The sequence below is a fragment of the Tupaia chinensis genome, unplaced genomic scaffold (assembly GCF_000334495.1).
Source record: "Tupaia chinensis unplaced genomic scaffold, TupChi_1.0 Scaffold000318_1, whole genome shotgun sequence".
Lineage (NCBI taxonomy): Eukaryota > Metazoa > Chordata > Mammalia > Scandentia > Tupaiidae > Tupaia > Tupaia belangeri.
The window spans coordinates 2,460,546-2,479,769 of NW_006159811.1; the positions used below are offsets into that span (position 1 = coordinate 2,460,546).

Consider the following 19,224-nt stretch of genomic DNA (forward strand, 5'->3'; position numbering starts at 1 on the left):
AAAAACAAAAAACCCCCCAAAAAAAAAAAAAAAAAAGAAAAGAAATCATTTAAAGTATTTAAAGTGTTCAGTTTGCTAGTGAAAATTAAATTACTAGTCTGTTAGAATTTTTAGTTTGTAAAAGATCAGTGATAAAAGATTAAAAGTGGTAAAATGATTATTTCTCCTAAGGAAAGTTTTATCTTTCCAAGGTTTGAAATATTGCCCTGTGAAGAGTTTTTCATTCCTTTAAAAAATTATCAAATAATGATTTTACATATTTTTGGATGGTTGTATATTATGTCAAAAATATATTTTTGGGAACCAGCAGTTAGCGTAATGGCTATGTCGCTGGACTCCCAAGTAGTCGACTGCAGTTCGTGCCCTGGACCCGGTGGCTTAAAACTCACGCTGGGCGCGTGTGCGTGCGTGCCCAAGATCCAGAGAGGAGAATGGAGGAGAAGGGATTGCGGTGTGACCATCCCCCCGGGGGGGTGATTTCTCGCTTTCTGTCTCTATGTCTCTCTCTGTCTGTCTGGCGAGCACACGCGCCCTACAGTGAAAATCTCTCCAAAAAAAAAACCAAAAAAACAAAACAAAACAAAACAAAACAAAAAATTTCTAAGAAGTTTTTATCAACACATTTTACAAGTTTTAGCAATAATTAAAAATAGCATATTTGAAATTTCCAACTGAACCTTCAGTCTTTTGAGATATGACTTTATTTACCATTGATCTAATGTATGGAAGAAATATTTTTAAAGGCTAATCAAATGGCTCAGGGGACATTTTGGGCTTCCTGGAATTCTTAAAACCTCAAGTCTAAAGATATACATTTTTTGGGATCAGCAGTTAGAGTAATGGCTATGTCACTGGACTCCCACGTAGTCGACTGCGGTTCGTGTCCCGGACCCAGTGGCTTAAAACTCACGCCAGGCACGTGTGCATGCGTGCCCAGGATCCCAAGAGGAGAATGGAGGAGAAGGGACTGCGGCGTGGCCATCCCCCCTTGGGGGGTGGTGATTTCTCGCTTTCTGTCTCTGTCTCTGTCTGTCTGGCAAGTGCACGTGCCCTATAGCAAAGACCTCTAAAAAAAAAGATTTAAGTTTTTTATACGTTTTTCTAAATTTAAATAACTTTATAAAATATTAAAGTTTGAGGCAACATACGTTTTTGGAATTGTATATGTTTTTACATTAGTACTTGGAATTGCTTAAGAAGTAACTTAAAAGTAATGTCTTGATAAAATGTTTTTATTCCAAAAGTATGCTTATAAAAAAGGAATAATTTCTGTTCAACTACGTCTTCTTAACTTTTGTCTGGGAAGCCTCTGGGCTGCCAATTTACATACTAGCTTTACATGAGTATAGGGCAAAGGTATTCAGAGATTATCCAAACATACATTTGATTATGTAAAATCATAAAACTCTTTTTTGTTTAAAAGAAAATACAGTTTAAAATAAATTAAGTTATAGCTATTATATAAACAATTTAAAAGTTGAATTAAAAGACAAGCTGAATTTTCTCACCCATCTTCTAGCTGGTAATGAATATGTTTCAATAATAGGAAAGTATCCTTCTTCTTATTTATTTTATCATAGAATATTAATACGGTCTTGTGATGTGTAAGTGTTAGTACCTAAAACTTTAATGTATTTGTTTTAACATTTGCAAGTTAGTTTTTTCTCATATGTCTAAGCAAAACAACTAAAACTTGAAAGTAAACATAACTTTATAAATGTAATATAGAGTCAAAATAGCTCTCGAAAGGAAATATGTTATCTGGTTTGGCTGAAATAATTTATGATGTATGTTGTAGCTAGTCAGTTGTAGTGTTTTCTCTCAAGGAATATGGGAATTTATGTATAATATAGACAACCAACTTCCCAAAGCATTTGAAAGCATAAAACTGAAATCAATGGAAAGGAAAGTTAGAGACAAATGTTTTACTTTTCTGTGAATTTTGATACTATCATTTTTTAGGGCCACTGACTGTGACACAATAATCCGTATATTCTGTATATTTCCATGACTTGACATTAAGTAGTCCCAGGAGTTCTTTCAGAACTTAATGTGTAGAAATAAATCCATGGCAATTACACAGTTACTATGAAAGAAACCTAAGTGTATTTATAAACATCTAATGCTTGTAAAGTGTTTACAGAGAATATCCTCAGTCAAAATTATAGCACTAACATTTGAAAGGAATGTCATACTTCTTCCCTTTCTCTAAACTCACAAGTCAAGTCATGGGTCCATGACCCCAAATTGTATCTCTCTCTCTGTACCTACGTCTATGTCTATATCTAGATCTCTCTCTCTGTCTCTATTTCTATCTCTCCCCTCACACATATACAAGCTGAGTACAAACTGTCCCACTCATGACTCAGAAGTCCAGGAAGCAGTCATATTTTCATGTATATCTTCTAGCAAAGACCCTATAAATTTGGTAGGAACTCTAATTACATCAGAAGGTCTCTGGATGCCAGCTAGGAGGAATAGGAGACTTTAGAATGGTGCAGATGGGCTGCCAGAGTCTTTTCTGCCCTGCCACTAAGGGCAGATGAAAGAATTGTATTTTGCATGGTGCTGTGGTTGATGAAGTGGCCTAAAGGAGTCCCAATGGTTATTACTGCCGGGTATGCTTGTTACTCCCAGATCCCCTTAAATGAACCTCAGAGGACTGCATACCATAGGAGTGTACCTTTTTCTAGTGTCTTCATATTCAATAAAGGGAAGAAACTAATAGAAGTAAAGATCTTTAAATAAACACTTTACCCGATATTTGATCCATTGGTGTTTATTAGGAAATTTAATTTACCACCATTTGATCATAAGCAAAATTGATTCTGTCTAAGATATCAATGAAAAGATGCACCACCACATTATGTACCTCTAAGAAGGAAAAACAGAAAATGACTCATTGTTAGTTGTAAGACATGCTCTGATTTCAGAGATTTTAATTGAAAATATACATTTACACTCTGTCAAATGGAAATATTTTAGTATTTATTAATTGATTGGGTGATATGGCACTGAAAACACTTTCTTTGGATTTTATTCTGGATTGGTTTATTATAGGTTAATTGCTTGACTGTTTTCACAACAAATGTTCTCTGAGCAGTTCATTTCAGTCTTGCATCCTTGTTAATTAGTGTTTCTGCTTTGATCGGGGGAGAGCTATTTTATGTTGGCTGTCACAAGGTTCAGAATGAGTTTCCAAACACAGTTGCAGTCACCGATTCTCTCTGTTTCAGTGCAGTTGATTTCTCCTCTGAAGTCCTTGTGGCAATTCCTTTATTGGCATACATTTCAAATCCTTTTTGGAAAGCACAATCTTTCTAAAGCTTCGGTGACGGTTGTGCTTTCGTGCAAAGTAGTAGATTCTCTAAGAAAAATGGATGCTCTACTTCTAATTGCAGTGAACATTGACTTCCTTGTTTTTGTCTGCAGCGATGATGTCAGGTCAGCCAACATTATTGCTGAAGAAAATGATGTCGCATGCCTGGTGATAGATCGAGAGTAAGTATGCCCATGTTTCAGAGAAGCAGGCTACTGCCGCCCATTTGTAGACTTGGCCTTCTCTGACTCTGAGGGTGGATCTGTGTTCTCATTCATCAGCACTGGGAAATGCTAGCCAATCCTTCGCTACATTCTATTAAAATTCATGGGAAGGAACTGGGCCTTCTGATCTGAATCTGTCTGTGGCAGTGGCAGATGCTGGCAGGCTAAATATTTTGTGTGCAGTTTGTATATAAATATCAGCAATAGACTGATTTAAATTCTGCATCTTCCAGAGAAATAAGCTTATTAGTGCTCTTATGGACTTTTTGCACTTAACATAGAGAACAATTTCATAATTTATTTTTAAAATGCCTTCGTTGTAAAAAAAAGTTTTGAACAAAACCTCTCAGATAATGTATAAAATATTCATTAACTCTATATGTGTATACCCAGAGTATTTTTAATTTTACATTTTTAGTAGCTTATAAGTACTATCAACATTTATCTCTTAATATCTAAGGTTATTTTTCAAAATAAGAGTCATTTATACCCTTCACTTACTTTAAATCAGATTTGGATTGCTTGTTAATCAGTTAATTTGTTGGCTTCCTACTAGATACAATAAAGGAAATTCAAATATACTAAAGTTGCCCAAAAGAGTAGCAACATAGTCAATAAAATAGGGCATATTCATAAAGAAGTAACAAAAAAATAATAAATGGCAAGAGGTATCATCAGAAAGTATATAGTTGCTGAATACATTTATTCAACATAGAATCATAAACATGTAGGGACCAGCAGTTGGCATAATGGTTATGTTGCTGGACTCCCATGTAGTCGATCATGGTTCAACTCCTGGACCCGGTGGCTTAAACTCACACTGTGTGTGTGTGTGTGTGTGTGTGCGTGCCCAAGATCTTGAGAGGAGAATGGAGGAGAAGGGACTGTGGCTTGGCCATACTCTGTGGGGGGTGATTTCTCACTTTTTGTCTCTCTCTGTCTTTCTGGTGAGCACATGTGCCCTATAGCAAAAACCTCTCAAAAAAAAAAATCATAAACATGTAGAACTGGAAAAGACTTTAGAGCATTTTAAAAAATCTTTTTTATTATAAAAACTTTTAAGCATTATAAAATAGAATAATATCATGAACTCCATAATGTGAGTTTAACGACAATCAATCTATGCTTAACCTATGCTCCTTTATAACTCTCCGTCATCTCACACCATTTTTAAGAATATTCCAAACCAAAATTCCAAATATGATTATGTCATCTAAATGTTAGTTGCATGTCTAAAGATAAGCAGTATTTGCAATGCACAGTCTGGTTATGTTGCTGGACTCCCATGTAGTCGATCATGGTTCAACTCCTGGACCCGGTGGCTTAAACTCACACTGTGTGTGTGTGTGTGTGTGCGTGCCCAAGATCTTGAGAGGAGAATGGAGGAGAAGGGACTGTGGCTTGGCCATACTCTGTGGGGGGTGATTTCTCACTTTTTGTCTCTCTCTGTCTTTCTGGTGAGCACATGTGCCCTATAGCAAAAACCTCTCAAAAAAAAAAATCATAAACATGTAGAACTGGAAAAGACTTTAGAGCATTTTAAAAAATCTTTTTTATTATAAAAACTTTTAAGCATTATAAAATAGAATAATATCATGAACTCCATAATGTGAGTTTAACGACAATCAATCTATGCTTAACCTATGCTCCTTTATAACTCTCCGTCATCTCACACCATTTTTAAGAATATTCCAAACCAAAATTCCAAATATGATTATGTCATCTAAATGTTAGTTGCATGTCTAAAGATAAGCAGTATTTGCAATGCACAGTCACAATGATGTTAACATACCTAAAACATTAACCGTGATTCTTCGTATTAGAGTTACTCTCTTTTAGATATGAAAAGTGAGTCCTTGATAGGTTAAAGAAGTGCCTGAACAGTCCCGTCTGTGATGAAGCAAGGGCTATTGCCCACGTTTCCTGACTCAATTGAACATTCTTTCTGCTGTGTCATTGGCTCACTTTAGGAAGATAAACAATCATTATGCAGGGAACTAATTAAGATTTTTTTAAGTGTAGAAATAGAGCCTAAAACAATTAGTAGGATTTTTCTAGGCAAAGAGGAAGTGTACAAGTTACCTCAAGGAAAAATTCAAAAGCAAAGGCATAGAATGAGCAAAGTGAAAAGTGTGTTCTGAGAAAGGTACTCTTTGAATGCCAGCTCTCAGCTAGAAAATACATTGGTACAGTACAGCCTCAGTATTGCATAATGTTGCATCTGAGTTCCTCAAAAACAGGTACAGGCACTGAAGAGTATTAACTGTCTAGTCAAATTTTATCAATTGCTCCAAATTGTTTGAACTGAAATATGAAGAAAAAAATTATTTCTTTTTCCTTTATCATAATCATACACACTAAATATTTATGTAATACTGTCTGTATTCACAGTCCATGAAAAGGATGCACTAACCTTTTTGAGAGTTTACAAATTATTGGAAAGTTTATCATTTTAGAGTGTTTTATGTAGACATACATATAGTTGAGAGTCTATATTTATTTTTAACTCTGGAAGTATTCTAGTTTGATTGATAAATTATATGATCATTCTAGCTATGACTTACAGACTAGATTATGACCCCACAATAATACTTCCATAGCACCCTAGATGAAGGTACTTTGGAATGTTTGTGGAAAAAGAGACTTAAAGTGTGTGTGTGTGCTTTGGTGCAATTAAAAAAAAAATCACACATAGTATTTTCATAATCTGCATTTTTCATCCATTTTTAAAAGATCCCTCCTATAGTCTTATCATATCGTTGTTCACACCATGACTGCTTTTGTTCCACTTCTGTCTCTGCACCCTTCTGTAAGCTTCATAAATACAGAAACATGTAACTTGTTCATTGCTGCTAAAGTGCCAGTGTGACGTAGCCCTTAGCATCTGGAAAGTGCTCACCAGTTGGTAGCTGAATAAAGGGCACCACCCTTGCAGTAAAATACAGTAACTGAAAGCCATGTGGGAGTCCAGTGCCTTAACTGCTGGACCCCCACAATAATACATTATTGAGTGGTCCTGGTTTATTAGTTCTATGTATTTTGAGGTACATTTTTGTTCTTTTCATTCTACTATATACCGTGCTTAAAATGTTACTGAGGTGGTTAAAACATGGCTGCTACTTTCAAGAAGGATACAGTTTGGTAATAGGGAAGAGAAGTACCTGAATGGACTGTTGGATGTGGAAGTAGAGAGGCATTGGCAGGATAATCAAGAAAATTATCCTTTCCCTGGTGAGGAAGGGGATGATTCTTCCTCAAGGGCAGTGGAATAAGAATTCTAGACAATGGGCTGTGATGGGGAGATAGATCGGACACACAGCAAACCTGTGGTCTGTGAGGGGTGAGAGAAGTCAACAGAAGATGTTAAATGAACCACAGAGAACTGAGAACTACTCAGTAAAGATAAAATATATGGATGTAATTATGACAGAATGTCAAATGGGGAGAATTGTCAAGAGACAAAGAAGAGGTAAATCTTATCTTTGATTTTTAAAACAAATTACTTAATTTAATTAAACATTAGAAGAATCTATAATCCCTATAGCCCTTTGGCTCAGGAAATAGGTCCTGTAACTATTTCTACTGTCCTGTTATTTCTTTTCTTTTCTTTTTTTCTTTTTCTTTTTCTTTTGTTTTCTTTTATTTGTTTTCTTTTCTTTTCTTTTCTTTTCTTTTCCTTATGTATCTATTTATTCATTGTGATTTTTTCAAGTTACTGGGTCTGGGACTTAAAGCACCATTGGCCATGTGAGAATCCAATGCCTTAATGACCACACCATCTATTAGTCCTCCACTGCCTTCTAAAAACTAAGTAAAACTAAACTAAACTAAGCTAAAATTGTTGTCAAGTTAGAACCACCAGGCAGAAAACCATAGCAAATGTTTTCTCTTCTCATTGATAGCCCTTTTTGCTTTCATAAGCTTAAAAGATCAATTATATAGCTTCAAATGACTATTCTACATATTACAGCAACTTCAATATTCCATAAGTTATTGAAAAACGATTTACAAAGGCATGAATAATGATTCAAAGAGCCTTCTATGAGCTTAAGAAGAATGTCAAGTTGCCCTGGTAACAATCAGTGCAGAGTATTTTATTTATTTTATTTAGAACATTCAACCAAACTGTTGGGACATTTGAAGAACTCCAAAAATACCTTGAAGGCTATGTGGCAAACCTGAATCGTGATGATGAAAAGAGACATGCGAAGTAAGTGAACAAACATGTTCCTAAGCTGGGTGTGATCTCTAGCAGCTGAGAAAGAAAGGGACAGGGTGTATGATTTGTTTAGTGATAACTTCTAATTACCTTCACCAGAAAATTCTAGAAAGTTCTTAATTGCCCTTCCAGAAAGAAGACATCAAATACTGCTAGGATGGGGAATCTGTATACAGTGAGCTCCTTTAATTTAGGTGATGAGTGGGAATGTTAACTTTCTTCACAGGGGGTGTTAGCAAAGGGGTTCTTTACATTGTCTGATGACTTGGCTCAAAAGGACCTCCACATCCAATTATAGGTAAAGAGCAGGGTTATAGTGTGGATTTTTCAAACTGTGAGGGAGTTGTTCAGAGGTGTGTGTGTGTATGTGTGTGTGTGTGTGTAAGGGAAGGGACTGGGTAGAGCTCTAAATGTAGTAGAAGTGATTTAAAAAAAATATTTAATGGAAAGCTCTATTTAGTTAAGTGAAAATTATTTGAAAATTATTTGCTAAAACATTTTTTTCAGAGTAACTACTTGAGCATATGTTCTCCAGATGGTGCAATCAAATCTGTATAGTTAAAATTTCTAAAATACTGAAGTTTGAGTTAAATTAGAGCATTCAGTGAGTACCTAATAAGTTTTTTTGCAAGAAATACATCTCCAAGTTTTATGCTCAAAGCCCTTTGTAGTAACTACTGGAATATGTAACTCAGAGCAGTAAACCTTAATTAAAAGAGAAAAATGGGTATTCCAAACAACAATACTTAGACATATAGCAAGAAATGTATTTTTTTATGTTTTACCAAGTAATTATTCTGAGTAAAGCATGGAAAAATCTGAGAAAAGTGACAAAGGGAGGCAGAGATTTTCAGTGTGGCATTCTCCTGAATGCAAAGGAAATGGCTTTCAGTTTTATTCCTTTTTATTGAGTTCTTTTGGGAGCTATTTTAAAACAACGTTTTAAAGGCATATTTTAAATACTTCACAATCAATCAGTTTTATGTCATTGATTCAACTGTTGTCTATTGTGTGGGTATCAGATTTTGTTTGTATATTCCATAGTTTTTCTCCCCTACTGTGTCTGAACTGAATCCAGTCCTATAAAAGTTCCAATGGCCTGTGTGGCAACTATGGGCAGCAATTATGGCAGAAATGTACTGCGGTCAGGTTGGAATTTATGTCTGGAATGATGCTTGCTTGGCTAAGGGAACCTATGTGAAGTCTCCCCTCTCTTGAACAGGAGGTCCATGTCTAACTGGAAGCTGTCCAAAGCACTCTCTCTGGAGATGATTCAACTGAAGGAGAAGGTGGCCAGATTTTCCTCATCTTCCCCATTCCAGAACCTTGAGATTATCGCAACACTGGGCGTTGGTGGGTTCGGAAGAGTTGAGCTTGTAAGGGGTTTACGTTTCAAGCATCTGAGAGAAGCCTTTTGATGTTTTTGTTTGTTTGTTTTATATTCTAGCTAATCTTGGAGGAATATATGAATTGTTATTATTATCTTAAAAGTTACTTTGAGGTAAAATTAAGAAAGTAAATTTTTCACTTGGTAGATCATATAGTAGTTGTTTTGTGGCTAGTAAGTAGCTTCTATAATAGTTGGCTACTATTTCAAGCTTCTTATACCACAACCTTTGGTTAATTTTTTCTTGATGATCATTATTAGAAAATATACCAAGTAAGCATTCCTAAAGACTATAAAACATAAAAAAATGTATTTCCTAACAGCAAAAAAATGTGAGTATATATAAACTCACAACACATTAACTCTCTACGTGAAAGAAAAGAGTGTCTAGCAAGTGTGCTATAGAAATTAAATCTTTAACAGTTACCTCCCTTAAATAACTCCAGTACCATGTCTGTATTTGGTTTTCATTCATCTATTTTTGGGTTGCTCAAAACTTTTTATCAGAAAAAAAAATGAGAAGATGAATGCAAGGAGATGTTTGAAGAGCAGCCTTCTATGGTGTTGATTAGGACAGCTGGGAACTTACAGCCTGAATTCAGTTGTATCTTCCCCATTTTCACCTCTCTAAGCTTAATAATCAACTTCCAAGGAGTAACAGAGTGGTACTGTCAGATCAAGCATTCTGAGGAAACTGGAGAACAGAGATCCGTGACCTTTCTGGGTACAGATGGCTCTGAACCCTTAGCAATTACCAAGCCCTTCTTTACTCATCAGATTGTTAACGACTCACTGTACATTATCCTCCGGGAACTGGGCTGACACCTCCGTCTGCTAGATGGCCCTGGGCACGGGCAGATCTGAGATGTTGCCAAGAGACTCCCAGCCCATACTTCATCTGATGGGTCAGGGGCAATATGGTTCTTAGTAGAGCAAAGAATATTTGCAATGTTTCTGATGCCATATGGAGAGATTAGGGCACTATCCATCTGCAGTGGTAATCTTTTTTTTTTTTTTTTCTAACTAAAGAGTATGCCAAAAGAATTGAGAAAGAATGGACTGAGATCTGTTTTCCTCAATAATAATAAACGAAGCAGAAATTCCATCATGGGCAGCACTGAGGATGAATATGAACAAAATATAGGGTCAGCCATTTCTGCACAGTCTAGTTATGGGTCAACTCTAATCTACTTAGTTTTAAATCTATGAGGGAAAAATACCTATTTAAAAACTTAGGGCTAGCCTGTAGCCTTAAGATGGCTGGATCATACATGGTTGGCCCTGCTGTTTGAGTCATGGACTCAGTGATTTGAAAAACATGCTGGGCATGCACAGTGCCCAAAAATCTCCAAAGGAAGGTGACATGGAGGAGAAGGGATTATGACATGACTGTGCCCCATGGGGGGTGCTTTCTTACTTACCCTCTTTCTCTTTCTAGCAAGCACATGTACCCTCTGGTATTTCTCCATCCCTTTGGTGCTTTTCAAGCCACCAGGTCTGGAATTTGAAATGTGGGGTTGGCCATGTGTGATCTGGCTGTCATAACCACTGGACCATAGGCTGACCCTAAGGGAAAATTGTGGTTGTGTATTCAGAGCAGTGCTGTCCAATAGACCTTTTTGTACAGATGGAAATGTTTTCTTTCTGTGTGCTCCAATAGAGTGGCCACTAGCCAGTTGTGGGTGTTGAACTTTAGAAATATGGTTATTGTTGGGACCAGCAGTTAGCGTAATGGCTCTGTTGCTGGACTCCCACATAGTCGACCACGGTTTGAGTCCCAGACCTGGTGGCTTAAACTCACACCAGGCATGTGTGTGTGCGTGCCCAAGATCCTGAGAGGAGAAAGGAGGAGAAGGGATTGCGGTGAGGCCATCCCCCCCTGGGGGGTGATTTCTCACTTTCTGTCTCTCTGTCTCTCTCTGTCTGGCAAGCGCCCACGCCCTATAGCAAAAACCTCTCCAAAAAAAAAAAAAAAAGAAAGAAAAAGAAATATGGTTATTGCAACTGATGAACTAAATTTTTAATTTTATTAATTTAAATTAAAATAACTCATGTGATTAGTGGCTATCCTGTGGAGTATTATGAACATAGAACTGAACTGAATGTTTTTAAATATGTTTTCCTTTGACTATCAAATAAATGATAGTAAGAAATAATTTTTGGCAATTCCAGTCAAAATTTTATATGTTACACAATCACCACGGAATGGATTTTAAACATTAAATTAGATTTTTTTCTCATTTCAACATAAAAATTTTAGAACCATGTCCTAGATGTATGAACTGTTTTGGAAATTATGATGAAAGGGACGTGTATACATCTGAATGTAACTCAATTCTCAAAGGGATAAGTGGTTAAAAGAGCTTACATACTGTTCAAATATAAAATAGTTTTAACTCTCATTAATAAACATGTATTATGTGGCTATTACAAATCTTTCTAAGTATGTCAATTTTGAGGGGTCTTTCTACTTCTTACATAGGTTAAAGTAAAAAATGAGAACATTGCTTTTGCTATGAAGTGCATAAGGAAGAAGCACATTGTTGATACTAAGCAACAGGAACATGTCTACTCAGAAAAGAAGATCCTGGAAGAGTTGTGTTCTCCGTTCATTGTGAAGTAAGTGAGTATTTGGGCTTCTAGGGCTTAGAATTTTTAGGATATTTATCTGTGCATGTGTGTCTGTCTGCATGTTTTCCTTCAAGAGGACAGAAAGAAGAAGAGGAGGCCCCACTTGGAATTCTCTATCTCAGTCATAGCAATAGTATTCAACATTTAGGAAGTTTGAGATCTGGGGTCAGAATTTTTCCAGTTGTCTTTATTCTAGAGGGTATACTTTGCAAATGTGTGTGTAAATGGAAAATTACCACAGAATAATTTGTACTGATTTTTTTTTTTTTAAGTTTGGCATAAGGCATGTGTGCTCACCAGAGACAGAGGATGAGGGAAAGTGAGAAATCAACCTTCAGGGAGAATGGCCATGACAGAATCCCTTCTTGTCCATGCTTTTCTTAGGACTTTTGGCATACATGTACATGCAGCTGGCATGTTTCTTAAACAGCCAGGTCTGGGACCTGAACCATGAGGTCATCTATGTGGGATCCAGCCACCCTGATGTCCATGTCACCTACTGGCCTCAATTTGTACTGATTGTTTTATTAAGACTTAATCCAGAATTTAGAAGTAGTGAAACAGGAATTCATAACAAAATGAAACGAAACGAAACAAAACAAAACCCCTTCAGATTGTGTGCTGGTGTTGAATTTTTGCAACAAGTGGCACTTAGGCACACATAGGGAACATTCCCCTAGTCCCAGCAGTGCCTGTGTACCCAAAGATCCATCTCCTAAATGGCTCCTCTTTTTTCTGTAGCTGTTACCAGAGTTTGAAGGAGAAATGTAAACTAGTATAGGCCATAGCTCTCTACTTGTGAATTAATGGGTTAGTGGTATAAGCCAGTTTATATATTTATATATATCTTAATGCTCCAGGGTATAATTTTAGTGATTTCTGGGTGATATGAAAGTGTTCCTGTAATGAATAGAATTTATCCTTTTTGACTGAATATCTTGAGAGAATCTTCCTGCCATATTCCTAGACCCATCTTTCCCTGGCCCCTCTGATATTAAAAAAGAAATCTGAAAGCCAGACAATGCTAACAATAAAGAGTCATCCAATTATCTTTATATTACCTATTCTTCCCAGAATTCTCTTTTTAAATTAATAGTTCATTAACAAACTATGATGAGCGCAGCTCCAGGTCAAGAATTAGGTTGTATTCATTTGCGCATTTCCAGCTCTTTCCAGAGTTCCTGGCATATAGAAGGTCACTAATAATATTAAGAATAAAATATGAATGACAACATTTATTGTAAAATTAACATGAGCCAGTCAGTTTTCTAAGATGTGTGTATGTAGGGAGAGAGACAGAGAATCATCACTTTTATCTCACTGTTTTATTATGAGGATCAAATGACATATACAATCAATAAATATGTAATCATATATAATCAGTATATTATCAAGTATACAGTTTGTTCAGTGAGAAAGCCAAAGTCACATAGCTAATAAATGTCTGATGTAGTTTTAAGCCTAGGAGGCTTGGTTGGAGAGCCTACTTCTGAACCACCTTACCCGATTTCATCTGCTATCTGTACATGATATGACTGTTCTGCTCTATTCTGCATTAGCCTGGGTATGGCAGTGGGGAGAAAAGGGTCTGTCTTAATGATTAGGACCCAGAAGCTGCTTTCATCCAGTTGAGATATAGTGCTGTTCTTGGGTGCCACTTCAGGACTGCTACTCCCATCCCACAGCTCTCGGGAGTGTTGTCTGCTAAAGACTCTGGCTCAGTCCCTCTGTGGGCATTCCTCTTAGGGGAAGAGAACCACCTTGCCCAAGATCATAATCTTTCTCGGGTGATATTCTGTGACCAATGACCGCAACGTTCCTTGAAGCAGGGATTTTATGGCAATTTTATCATAGTCCAACTCTCTCTGCCAAATCTGCTTTCGTTCTCCCCCATGGATGCAGTCCCTAGTATGTTCTTCACTAAATATAGTGATTATAACTCTCTATTTCAGAGTCTATTTCCAGGGGAATCTGACATCAATTAACCAACCAAGGGACATAGACGTTGGTATGAATAATTGTTATGCGAGGCAGATCTTAAAGGTGACATATGCAGAAAGTGTGTCTCATTGAAGAAAGGGGAGGCTATATTTGGTAGGTGGGATAATGAGCTCCTTTATTGAGAAGGTGGCCTTGAAGCTAAGCCTTGATGAATGGATAAAACTGTTACAAGGAAACTAGGATGAAGAAGGTCAGTCTGTAGGTAGAGGGAGCACACTTTAAGTAAAGGGGTCAATGTGAGCAAGAGCAAGGCAGTAGGAAAGATCAAAGAGGGTTTGGCAAGAAGCCCAGTATAGCTGCAGGATATTTGTACTGAGATGAGGTCATTGTTCAAAATGTTATGGTGATAGCCTTCAGCAACTTTAAAGAGGTCTCCCACCTAGATTTAAAATAAATAATGATGACTATGTTTTTATCTGTCTTCACAGATTATATCGTACCTTCAAGGACAATAAATATGTATACATGCTTCTGGAGGCCTGCCTAGGTGGGGAGCTATGGAGTATATTAAGGGACAGGTAATGAAAACATGCTTTAAACAATAGCTTTTGTCTACTCACATCTGGTCTAGAAGATGCTATACTCAAGATCATTTAAAGAAGCATGAAGGAAATCATTAGAGAATGATGAGAAAATATTACTTGATGAAGTAGTGATAATGATATTATATTAGTGTCATATGCATCCTGTTAGGGATTCATCATCATCCTTATTTTAGGAATTACAGATTCTCAGTGTTAGGATGTGAACTCTTCCAAGTTGCATGACTAATGTGAGGCAGTCAGGGTATGGACTCAGATGTTTGTTTCTTCCTTCCTTCCTCCCCTCCTTTGTGCTACCGGGCACATGTGCTTGCCAGAGAGAAAGAGAAAGAGGGAAAGTGAAAAAGTAGTCCTCAGCAAAGATGACTACACTGCAATACAATCCCTTTTCCTTCATTCCTCTCTTGGAATTTGGGGTGCACATGCTCACATGCCTGGTGTGTTTTTAAGCCAAGGTGTCTGTGACTTAAACTGCTTAGTCAGCCAGGTGGGATCCATCTGCTTTCACCACCGCAACACCAGCTGACCCTAGATGGAGATATTTCTGACTCCATATCGCTAGTAGGGAAATAAAGAAGGGCAGAGGTGGAGAGTGGTTCGGCCTTCACTGAAAAGCAGAATAAAGATTGTATATTCCAAAAGTCATTGATTTTCATACAACCCAAATTGCAGGTATATGTTGGGTACTGCCTGTGTGCAAGGCTCCCTAGTGGGCAGTCTGGGGGTCTTTCAGACAACACTGATTTTTTTCTTTTTTAAAAAATTATTTTATTTAACTTTATTTATTTATTTTAATTTGACCAGAGAGGGACAGAATAAGAGAGAGAGAGAGAGAGAGAGAGAGAGAGAGAGAGAAAGAGAAAGAAAGCACACAGCTCTGGGAAGCAAGCTGCCATGTCTGGGACTCGAACCACAGTCTACCATGTGGGAGTCCAGCCGCCTTAACCACCATGCTAACTGTTGTGCTCTACATTAACTTTTTTCCAACCCAAAGAGTAAAAGTATAAATGCTTCCTACAATGAGTTTAATGTTTATTTGGGGAGACTATGTATGAAATTTAATTTTATTTCTTTGAAATTTTAAAACATTTCATTGTTTAATGTGAAGACAAAATAATGACAAAGTAGTTGGTAATTCATAATTAAATGCCAAATGAGTGTTGTAGATGGTAAGCTCAGAGGAGACATAGGAAGAAAACATGGTACTAGAGGGAGGATTTGAAGTAAAGTCCCATGATGATCAAAATTTGGAAAGGTAAAGAGGCAGGGAAACTGCTGTAAGACACACAGCAAGGAAGTTGGTCTCTGTGGACAATGACCAGAAGCATTTGAGTAGAAAATAATGGTAGCAGAGAGGAAGTGAAAAGGTAGGTTGGCATTAGCTCATGGGGGTTAGTGACAGACCAAACACTGGCCCCCATGTGGGTCAGTGGTTCTCTACCTGGCTGTATACTACAATCATGTGGGGAGCATTTATAAAGTTAAAAAGCTGGATTCTAGTGTAAGAGCTTAGGATTCATTTAATATAGGATGGGATTCATTCCATTTTTTTTTTAACCCTAACCCTAAATCCCCAGTAGAAAAATTTAAATGCTTCTCAAGCAATTTCAATGTGCATTCGTGACTGAGAATCATTGATGTAGGCAAGAAAAGACTACGGAGCATCGGAGTAGAAGCGAAATGTGCTGTGTTAGGAACATCTTGTTGGGAGAGCCAGGAAGGGTGAGGAACTTCCTTGAGACCTGCAGAAGCATTAGCACCTCCTGTCTTTGCTTCAACTAATGACTCTATTTAGAAAAGGGAGTTCTTACCACTTCTTAGGCCCTGTGCCTAATCCTGAAAACCCATACTGTTGAGGAAGTATCAAACCCATTTTACAGATGTGAGTCCTGAGGCTCAGAACAGTTTAACAACTTTCCCAGAATATATCACGTGGAAGAAGCTGGAGTGAAACCCAGTCACTCCAAAGCCAGAGAGGGACAGAGTGGGACACCTTCTATTACACTATACAACTAGTCATCACCTTTTTTCTTTTCTTAGGTTTTTGCCATAGAGCATATGCACTCGCTATAGAGACAGACAGACAGAAACAGAGAGAGGGCAAGTGAGCAATCATCTCCCAGGGGATGGCCATACCATAGTCCCTTCTCCTCCAGTCTATTCTTGGGATTTTGGGGATGCCATACATGCACCCAGCATGTGTTTTAAGCTGCTGGATCCGGGACTTGAACTACCTTTAGCCATGTGGGACTCCAGCACCTTAACTACTGCATCATCTGCTGGACCCATCACTGTATTTTAGCAATTTGATATATACACAATGCTGACACAGGGCAACTCTCATATGACCAAGGGGTGCTAGAGAGGATAAAGTTCTGGCCCCACTTCTACCGGGGTTACTATTATATACTATTAACACAGGAAATGGGAATGATCACTTGAGTCATTTTTTTAGTCAAATAATAAATTATAGAAGTCTGGTTCAAGTTCTCCACTGAAATAGTTGAGTTTTCTCCAGAGTTGCAAGTGTCTAAAGAGAAGTTGTTCTTTTCTTATTTTTCCATTTTATATATTCATATGTGATCATCAGAAACAGTTTTTTTGATGTAGACATTTTAATTTTAGTGAAGTTGTCCTTGTTTGCATCGTGTATCCTCCTGAATTGCTTTATGATGAGCAAATAGCTCAGTTCACTGGGAGTATAAATACAGTATTGACACCATGCAAAAATATGTTGCATAAATTTACTGATACTATAACTGATATCTAGATTAGTGCTAAAGATGTGTATTCAAAGTATTAAGAGGGATACTGATTTCATTGCAGAGGCAGCTTTGATGAACCCACCTCTAAATTCTGTGTTGCTTGTGTGACAGAAGCATTTGATTACCTGCATCGACTAGGTATTATCTACAGAGACTTGAAGCCAGAAAACTTAATTCTAGATGCTGAAGGTTATCTTAAATTGGTAAGATAAGTTCTCTCATAGTATCATATGTGATATTTCCAAAAACAAAGCTTGTGTTGTAGCTGCAATTTTCTTTAAAATTTGGGTACAACTGTTATTTTTACTTGTGGGGGAGGGTATAGCCAACTTACTTGAAATTGACATACTTTCTACAGGAAGCAATGCTATAAACACCTTCTTTTTTGGCCTAAGAATTAAAAGTTTCAACTATAGTTATGATTTCTACTGAAGATTCATCTAATAGAATGCCTTTAAAATTGGATTTTTTTTTTTTTTTTGCCAGAAGGTGCATGACCTTGCCAGAGAGAGAGAGAGAGAGACAGAGAAAAAGCACTCCCCAGTAGAGCATGGTCATACTACATTCCATCTTTTTGGGATTTTGGACACATACTCATGTTCCCTGAATGTTTTCCAAGCTTCTGGGCCAGGATTTAAACTGTATTGTTGGTCATCTAGGATCTGTCTCCCTTAACCACTAGGTCATGGGACAGGACACTTTAAAGTTAGATTTTTTTAAAATAAAGAATTATTTAATTTTATTCATTCACTTATTTTCATTTGAGCAGTTAGATTTTGATAGTATTTTTGTTTAACAATGTTAAGTAAGTTTTGATAGTATTTTTATTTAATAATTTTAAGTAGGTTTTTATAGATTCTTGCTACATATAGGGAATGGCTATAAAAAATGAAATAAGATATTGGGTTGTCAGAAAAGTCATGACATATTTTTCTTTCTGTTTTTCTATTAAAAAATGTGCCCCGACTTTTCCAGCAGCCTAATAGTATGACTTCTGCTCCAAGATATCCAGTCTATACAGGGAGAGGAGATAAGCATAGTAACCTTGGTGGGATTTTTTGAAACCTTTCTAGGTGATCCTAATGTGCAGTCAGGGTTAGAAAACATAATACTGGGCTACAGGCTCCTTTAGGGCAGAGATTTTCCTTATTATCCATCTTTGTGATCTACTAAGGCTTAACATGAACTCCTTTGTATATCAACTAAAGAAAAAGGGCATCCAGCACATGAACTGCTTAAAGTGAGTAACTATAGTAAAACTGGACAGTCATAACTAAGAAGAAACCTAGGTAGTTCAGACATGAGGAAGGAACCCAGCAGAATGGGGAAGCCAGGCTGTTTTCATAAGTCCATTTGATAGTATCCCAAGAACGTTAAACCATCTCCGAACTTGATACTTAAAAAATAGAACAGTTGTCATTTAATGAGCAATTACTGTGTATAAAGTACTATTCTAAACCTTTTACAATTAATCTGTTTAACAATTTATAAGATAGATTTTTATCATCCATATGTTATAGTTCTATAATTTAACCTTAGGAATTAAATGTATTATATATCATTACTGAATGATTTCTCTCTGTGGTGAAGGAGTAAAGTAAAAGTCCTTTTATGTAAAAATCTGGCTAACTTTCCAGAAACATTTTGATCTATTCAAGCTTTATTTTATCCATGTAAGGTAGCTTTGAGAATTGATGAAGTATTAACACAAGACTTCAATTACCCTCTTTCTTCACAGTTGAGTATGCCTCCTACAACTCTAGGGAAACCCTTTAGAGTATTCTAGAAGTAACATCATCATGATGGATAGAGGCTATCCATTACATTCATCCCTTCTCATGGTTGCTTTTAAAAGTCAGATAATAGCATATGTTGTATGTATAAGCACAGGGGTCAGTAAGTAACTCTTCTATTAACCATTGTTATCCATCCTACTAATTCACTTGCTGACCAGCTAATAGAAGAATAAGAATGAATGTCTCTAGAAATTGAAAAGTAAATGTTAAATATGTTCATATAATAGCTAGATATCTGAAATTCTCTCATTATAAAATGTCTAAAAATAATGAATGAAACATGAAAAGCACCAATGAATGCAGAGGCATAGCTGAGTTTATAAGAATGGTAATTCCTCTG

General features: G+C 36.8%; 1 protein-coding gene across 4 annotated transcripts in view; it reads left to right on the forward strand.

Moving 5' to 3' along the window:
* The window catches only part of PRKG2 (protein kinase cGMP-dependent 2), a 102,801-nt gene that overhangs the window by 44,825 nt on the left and 38,752 nt on the right, over positions 1 to 19,224 (forward strand). For 2 of the 4 annotated variants that reach the window (XM_027773062.1, XM_006151454.3), the window contains 6 exons: positions 3,433 to 3,501; positions 7,655 to 7,753; positions 8,985 to 9,138; positions 11,632 to 11,768; positions 14,210 to 14,299; positions 17,150 to 17,291. In XM_027773062.1, the coding sequence (XP_027628863.1) occupies positions 3,433 to 3,501; positions 7,655 to 7,753; positions 8,985 to 9,138; positions 11,632 to 11,768; positions 14,210 to 14,299; positions 17,150 to 17,291 (691 nt within the window). Of the gene's footprint in view, positions 1 to 3,432; positions 3,502 to 7,654; positions 7,754 to 8,984; positions 9,139 to 11,631; positions 11,769 to 14,209; positions 14,300 to 17,149; positions 17,292 to 19,224 lie in introns of those variants that run through there. The other 2 variants (XM_027773063.1, XM_027773064.1) reach the window with 2 other exon arrangements.